This window comes from Bufo gargarizans, chromosome 3, assembly GCF_014858855.1.
Source record: "Bufo gargarizans isolate SCDJY-AF-19 chromosome 3, ASM1485885v1, whole genome shotgun sequence".
Lineage (NCBI taxonomy): Eukaryota > Metazoa > Chordata > Amphibia > Anura > Bufonidae > Bufo > Bufo gargarizans.
In genome coordinates, this window is record NC_058082.1 from 299,116,344 (window position 1) to 299,124,678 (window position 8,335).

The 8,335-nt window shown below is 38.3% G+C and overlaps 1 protein-coding gene across 9 annotated transcripts in view; it reads left to right on the top strand.

The window, feature by feature from the left end:
* The window catches only part of ADGRB2 (adhesion G protein-coupled receptor B2), a 509,181-nt gene extending 501,623 nt beyond the window's left edge, over positions 1-7,558 (top strand). For 7 of the 9 annotated variants that reach the window (XM_044285131.1, XM_044285132.1, XM_044285129.1 and 4 more), the window contains 5 exons: positions 428-1,065; positions 1,346-1,417; positions 1,571-1,666; positions 4,895-4,951; positions 6,751-7,558. In XM_044285131.1, the coding sequence (XP_044141066.1) occupies positions 428-1,065; positions 1,346-1,417; positions 1,571-1,666; positions 4,895-4,951; positions 6,751-6,912 (1,025 nt within the window). In that variant the 3' untranslated portion in view covers positions 6,913-7,558. The remainder of the gene's footprint in view (positions 1-427; positions 1,066-1,345; positions 1,418-1,570; positions 1,667-4,894; positions 4,952-6,750) is intronic. The other 2 variants (XM_044285133.1, XM_044285134.1) reach the window with 2 other exon arrangements.
* Positions 7,559-8,335: the final 777 nt, after the last annotated feature.

Here is an 8,335-nt window from a genome sequence, read left to right on the forward strand (position 1 = left end):
CAGAAAAAAACCCTTAGGAATTGATCAAACTATACTCAGCAGTTCTTTCAGTATGGGAAGCCAAAGCTGAATAATGATCAGTATAATACTGACAGCTGTACAATTCATTTCCACAGCGGAACATCATGTGGTTTCATAAGGTACTCTTCTTGTAGTGATTTTCAGCCTCCTTTAATTAAAGAGGTAAATCATTCATCAGTGCAAATATTGCACTCTTCAAATAATTTTGAGGGTATAATCACCACATCCCAGAATAATTTTGCTCTGTATGCCAGATAATTACTCAATATACTTTATTTCAAATGACCTATATTCTTTAGCTATGATTGAGAATGAACCACAAGATAATACTGGTAGATGACATCCAGAAAGGCTTTTTTAGATTACTCATCAAGCACTCGTGTAATTTTCTTTCTATTTGTTTCAGTTCTTTTTAAGGAACTAAACACGTGCCACCCTTCTAGTGTGACTGGAGCTCTATCCAGAATATCTTTAGATGATGAGGATGACTTAAAGCTGCACAAAGGTGGTGATGGCATCAGCTTCTCGCACCTTCCTGGAAACCTTTCCTCTCCAGGAGGCATTCTCTTGCAGGTTCCCAAAATGACCCACAACCAAGTGAATGAGCTTAATGAATCTCTTCCAAAAAAAGAGATTAATTTGGAGCGTGGCCCCCTATATTTGTGTCCAGAGGGAAATTTGTGGCCTTTAGACTTTGGGGATGCTCCTCAGGAACCATCACTGGAAAGTGAGTATATGGTTCTCCCCAGACGGACTTTGAGTCTGAAACCTTTTAATCGGGACCAAGGAAAACTCAACATGAAGCTTTCTGAACTGGGAAAAGGGCGCCAGCAAGGCGACACGGATAGTTTCCCTAATTTCCTGTCAGTGGACCACATTAACATCAACCTCACCCCACCCTATGTTCCAGCACATCATCAGTATGGATTACCGTTTAAACAACCACCCTCTGTCCGGCAGATTCTGGCATCAGAGATGAATGAAAGGAGTCGTACAATGCCCCGCACGGTGCCTGGTGCATCTCTGAGTGCTGGGTCTCTTGAGGTGAGAGGTGGAAGAACTCGTTTAGGTTTTGTGTGCTTTTCCTGAGTGCCTTGTTTATGTCAAGTGTGTCTTCCTCCAAAAGATCCCTTTTCCTGTCATTGCCCTCTTTCCCTTTTCATTGTCATTCCCCTTTTGTTAAAATCTTATCCCTTTTAATCTTGTTCTGAGTATGGTCCTTCCTTGTCGCACTTCTCAGTCTCAATGTTTGTATGTACACCTTTCTCCCCTCTCTCAATCCATCTTCCTCCTCTCCTCCCTTTCTCTCTTCCTCCTCACATAGAAACCACATCAACCTGTCCCTGTGTTTCTCCCTCAGCGGAAGAGATTGAGATACTCAGATATGGATTTTGAGGTGAGCACCTTTACCTGCACCCAATCCCATGTCTGCATGGTAGCACTGGGATCTGCATTGCATGATAATTTCCATTACATCTAAGCTATGGTGGTAACACGGGTTGGTAGGTTTGAGTGGCTGTGTGTTAATGATATAGTTGACTTTTTGCAGAAAGTGATGCACACAAGAAAGAGACATTCAGAGCTTTATCATGAATTGAACCGCAAGTTCCACACACTGGAAAGGTACCGGGATGCCAGTGCAAAGGTGCGCTAATAATTTGTTCACACTACCTGCCTAGAGGATGAACTTAACATTATTTATTATTAGTTTTTTTTTTCCACATTTACTTTTGACCAGTAAAAAGTGAGTTTAGGTTATTCCACAAAGAAGTATGTCTTTTATGAGTCAAGAGTCATTTATGAGTACACAAGGTCATATCATGTTCAATGAAACATCATTCATAGCATCAATAAATTGCAGTCATCTACTTCAAAATTTAGCATGAGAAAATGTCAGAATATTTGCATGAAATGTCTCTAAGTACAGAAAGCAGCACATAGCATATGGCGCTTAGTAGTAGCTTTTTAATATATATCTGCATGTTTGCAGTCCGTTATTTTCCACTAGTCATGATAATCTCTTATGGCTCATGCACACAACCATTTCAGACTTTAATGCAGTGCACAATACAGCACTGGGCAGAACTGTTCTGTATTGGGTGCTGTATCTTGCAGAGTATCCCCCCTAGAAGAATTAAACCACTACTTCCAGGGGAGAAGAATGCTGAAATATACAGTGGCCCATAATTTACAGTGGCCTCCAGATACAATATTTTTAGCATACGATACAATGGTCTTTGTTGAAACATTGTAACTAAAAACCACAAACTGCTGATCCGTGGTTCATGTGATTGTCTAGAAGATCCACCCAATCAAATTAGCCATTTCACTGGTAAAACATGTGTACTAGCTGTCAAGTAGCGCCTCTCTACAGTACAGTGGTGGTACTACATGTCCTATACTGCTTTTTACCTGTGCCAGAATAATTTGCTCCTTTGGACACCAGGTGAGGATCGCTCCATGTTATAGTTCTGTAACATAGTTTGTAAGGCTGACAAGACATCTGTCTATCTCTACACAGTACTGCATGTGTGGTCTGACTAGTGATTTGTAAAGTGGTAGGACTATGTTCTCATCACGGGCATCTATGCTCCGTTTGATGCAACCCATTATCTTATTGGCCTTAGCAGCAGCTGCCTGACACTGGTTTCTACAGCTTAGTTTGCTGTCCACTAAAATTCCTAAGTCCTTTTCCATGTCATTTTTAACACAGTGGTTTACCATTTAGTATGTACATTTGTCAGTATTAAACCTCATCTGCCACTTATCTGCCTAAGCCTCCAATCTATCCAGATCCCTCTGCAGCCGTATACTGTCCTCTTCCGTGTTAATTACTTTACACAGTTTAGTGTCATCTGCAGAAATTTATATTTTACTATGCAAGCATTCTACAAGATCATTAATAATGATATTGAAGATAATAGGGCCCAATACTGACCCCTGAGGTACCCCACTAGTGACAGTGAGCCAATCTGAGTGTACCATTAATAACCACCCTGTGTTTTCTATCACTGAGGCCATTTACTTACCCACATACACATATTTTCTCCCAGTCCAAACATTCTCATTTTATGAAGCACAATATCAAATTATTTGGAGAAGCCAAGATAAACGACATCCATTGACTTACCCCGGTCAAGTCTAGAACTTACCACCTCATAGAAACAAATTAAATTAGTTTGACATGATGATCTCTCATGAAGCCATACTGATACAGTGTTATTCGCTTATTTTCATTGAGGTACTCCAAATCAGCATCTCTTAGAAAACCATCAAACAGTTTACCCATGACAGATGTTACACTTACTGGCCTATAGTTTCTGATCTCTGGTTTTGACCCCTTTTTTGAATATTGGCACCACATGTGCTAAGCGTCAACCCTGTGGAATGCTCCCTGTCAATATAGAGTCCTTAAATATCAGAAATAAGGGTCTGTCTATGACATTACTTACGAGAGCGTATGCCATCTGATCCCGGTGATTTGTCTATTTTAATCTTTTTAAGATGCCACTGCACTTCTTTCTGGGTCAGACAGGCCCACTTTTAATAGGGAATTTGCTTTTAGACGCTGCATTTCATCTGATAGTTTATTTTCCGCAGTGAATATAGTGGAGAAAAAAAATATTTTATATCTTAGCTTTTTCTTCATTGCTGTCTGCAACCCCCCCCCCCCCTTCCCCCCCATCACTCTGCAAAGGGCCAACCTTCAGCAACCTTCAGATTTATACCTTTTGCCATTTATATAATTGAATAGGGTTAGTTTTACTGTCTCAAGTTTGGCTGCTTTTATCTGTCTTTACCATATTCTATTTTTTTCATTATAATTTTTCAGGGCTTCCTCGCTTCCCTCCTGTTTTAGTGATTTAAATGCTTTCTTTGTGTCATTTATTGCTTCCTTTACATTTCTGTTTATCCATATAGTTTTTTTCTTGTTCCTTACCCTTTTATTCCCATAAGGTTATGTACCTCTCACAATTAGAGTTTAGGATGGTTTTAAAAATATCCCATTTTGTGGCTGCATTTTTATTTTTGAGGACATTAGCTTTTGTTCCTCCCTGAAGAAACACTCTTTTGAATGACAATTGGAAGGTTATTATTTAATGGTCACAATTTCCCAGATGTCCTCCAACCTGCACATCTGTTGTTCTGTTAGGTCTATTGTTAGTACTAAGTCCAGTATGGCCATTCCTCTAGCTGGGTGCTGAACCAGTTGGGAAAGTTAATTATTTTTTGTTATTGCCATGCACTTGTACAGTCCTAGATACTGTACTGTATCTGAATGTAAAGATGTTCTCTTCCTACAAATTGAAAAAAAATAATTCAACTTTCAGCAGCTCTTTTTGGCAGATACATGTAAGGACTTTCTTTATTTGTAGTAGTTAGTTGCCTAATTCCCTTTAATCTTAAAGTTATCTTATTTTAGGATGATATTCTGGGGTTTTGGAACCAATTACCTGTTTTCCATAGAGTTATAGGTCTCAGGTTACAATGGTTTCAACTTACAATGGTTGTCCCGGAACCAATTCATATTGTATCTTGAGGGACTATTGTATAAAAATTCTGTGATATAACAGTCCTCACTGAAAAGTATTACTATCATATTCACTATCCATGTGATACAGATCCTGAATATGGTCTTGTGCATGAGTCCTGAATGGCACAGCTTTTGGCTCTTCCTGCCTTTGCTAATTATATTGTGCTTTCACTCTAGTAGTATATTTCTCTTTTACAACATGCCTTTGTTAACGAGCATTGATATGAGTACTGTTGCATAGGTCATGTTAGTATAGTAGATTTCACAGTAATCAACCCTGTATCTTTGCCTCCTCTAATGCCTGACGTTCTCACCTCTTTTCTCATCTTTGTAATACAGAGAGATAAACGTTGGAGTATATCCTCAGGAGGAGCAATGGAAAGAACCTCAGCCAGCGTGAGTAATATATTGTAATAGTGGTAATAGTAGAGGTAATATTTTAATAGTGTCACAATAGTAACAAACATTTGTATTCACAAGAACCCAAACTGTAATGTTATAGTAGTCATAAATCGTAAATTGCGAGGGTTATCCCAGGAAAGTGGGATAATAAAATAAAGAAGCCATGCTCACCCTCACTGACCCCCTGCGTCTGCTATCCTGGTGCTTACCAGGTTTCCACTGGTTTTTGCATTCTGGACCATCTTGACATGCAGGAAATGCCTGGAGATGCTTCCTCAGCCAAAAAAACTAGTTGAGGTAGGTTACCACCATGGTTAGTAATTGGCTGATGGGGTCAGGTAGTAGAGACCAGTGGGCACTTGGGAAGCGTCAGCATGGGAACACCAGGTGTGCTGCTTTTATTTATTTTTTAATCCTATTCTGAGGACTTTGCAGATATTTTTTTTACCCTCTGCGCCATCACTTTAAAAACATATCATTTGTCCCTTTTAGATCCTCCATTTGCTGCAGATATCTAGTTATTGTAACTACTCGAGACATACATGGTAGATGATCAATGGTTACTACCAGAATTAATTACATTCCTTGAATTACATTCCATGGAAAGTCAACTTGATAGTAGCAGCTAAATTCAGTCCTATGGATAACATAAATCAGTCACTTGTATTACACCAACCAAACAGCATCTAATGGAGTAATTGTTAATATTAGCCTCTTTAAGAACATTTCTAGTGCGTTAAACCTGAAGAATAATGGTTTTGTGCTCCAGCTAGTGGTTTGGTATAATTTCTGTCTCCTGAAGATAATAAAATATTAATGCAAATCAGAGATTACTTTAATTACAAAAAAGAGCAATTATAGAAGACCCACTATGAAATGATCTACTGCCCTCATATTCCATGAGGTATTTTGTGTCTGTAATTTGCCTGCATAAAGTTTTTATGAAGTTGCATATTAAAAAAAAAGCTTTAGTACAATATTTTTTTTCAGTAAAATGTGTAGATGTATATGTGTACTGAAGTCCATATTAAAACGGTCATGAAAATTTATCATAAGGCTTCATTTGTCAACACTTTACTGTCGTTCTATAGATCCATTGGATTTGTAATAAAATTGTTCTTTTTGGCTTATTATATTGTTATATTTAATATGTTAATGTATAGATATTAAGTAAAAAGTCCACTAGCATGCACGGTTAGACTAACCTGTCTTTGTCTAGAGGTCTAATTCATCTTTGTGAGCTACAACGTTCTTTGAATTGGCTTTATCCATTGATGTCCCTGTAAAAGGATGCAAGCGTTAACTTATTCAGGGCCAGATTAACCTGTCATTTTCCTGAGGTCAAATGCATTTATTCTAAAAGTAGTTTCATTCATTGATTTCCTTCCAGTTCTATTTATCATCAAATTCATCTATTGAGTCATTGATTCTTCGACTAGTGTCTTCACAGTTCATAGTCATAGAAATATATTTATTGTATGCAGAGGCATACAAACAACTCATTTATCCATAGATAAGGTAATTTATGTTCTTGTATGTGGCTTCATGTTAGATGATCACCCACTGATCTCCACAAATACTCATGAGGAGACTGCACTATTGATATGTATGTAGGGAACTCAATATACCCGTGAGATCATTCATAGCAGGACATTTTCTTTCCATTCTATTGATTACCATTGTTAAAATGATGAACAAAATGATATGGACTATTCTGGACTATGCCACCTTTGTTGTTATAAAGATACATTTGTATAATTTATCATATCTTCTGTTTGGTATTTGTTTTTCAGGAGAAGACAAGTCCAGCTGGTCCTCATCAAAAGGTTTGGGACAGCTACAGAGTACGTTCTTCTCAGATCCATGACCGCCTGGGCCTACATTGTGTGGATTGGGATCAGCCTCCACATGTATCTATGGATATGTCAGATGGGGATTATCAGACTGAAGTATAAGGCAATCTCCCCTTTTATCTATTAATTTTATTAACCTCTTGGACTCCATCTGATTATCCTGACACACCAGGGAACCAGTAATATGGTGTGTTTGGTCTAAGCCCATAGAGGATTACACTTGGCTAATGGAGTACTCACTGGAAATGTACTTGAATATATGCCAAATGAGACAAGTCAGCAGTAATTGATGGTCAATATATGGACTGAGCAACTCTCTGGAGATGCATCAATCTGATTTCAAGAATATTCATCCAGGATCACTTTTTCACTTTAATGTAAGGAGGTCCAAGACAGCAAGAAGCTGTTTTTTCTCTTTATAAACACACATGTTGTTCTGTCACTCAACTTTGTCTGTCCTGCTTCCTGGACATTGCTTGTCGAGTGACCATTTTCTTCCAGTTTTATTGCCTCCCCCCTCTCCCCTGCCTTTCGCCATATTCAGGCAGGGATGATGGGCATTACCTTGCTTGATGGACATCTAAAAAGGTCAGTCAAACTGGACTGCACTGGCCTATCTTACTCCTTGCTGAGATTTCTGAAGTACAGGTCAGTGAGAAAGGGGGTCAGGTGGTGCTGGGTTTTAAAAATGCCTAGAATTTGTTTAAAAAGGAGAAAAAAAAATAAAAAAAAATCTTTTGAAACGTGATATGAGGTAAGTTGTTTTCATTTCTCGATTTGAGGATTAGTCCATAATGATATATATATATATATATATATATATATATATATATGAAGATGGAAGTGATTCTGAACTAACCAGATTTGTTATAAAATTCATAAGAAATTATCTGCCAAACAAATTCAAAGTTTTTTCATTCATATCGGACTAATTGCATAAAAACGGGACCAACAGACATTTTACAATGAAAATTGGTGGGGAAAATAGGAGGCAAGAAGAAGATGAAGGAATGACATGTTACTGGGAGGTAGTGGGGAAGGGGGTTTCCCCGATTGGCTCAGAGGCTGACAATGGGCAGTAGGCAGGCAGGTCCGCTCAGTTCCAGGCTAGACTTGTTTGAAAGGAAGTGTTGTGGCAGTGTCTGCCAAAAAACTATTGCAGACACAAGCCAGTTACTAGGGACACGATAGGGATATTATAGTGAAAGAATATAGAGATATAATTGGAAAGATTTTAGAGTTTTATCAGGAAAGGCTCAACATAGAGAGTGAGGTCACTGTCCCAGTTGTTTCATGCAGCTTGCTGGCAAGTTCTGCATTACAGAATCCAGCAAGAAACTCATATTTTTCTGTATGAACAGGCTCTGTCACCAGGGTCAACCCTAGTAAACCATGCTGCCTGGTAGGTCTCACATGCAAAAATAAGCACCTATCACTAAGCTATAGCATTTTCAGACAGAGAAGAGTTGTTTTCTATGCTTAGAAACTAACACATATTACTGGTGTCTTTATAATCATATATTTT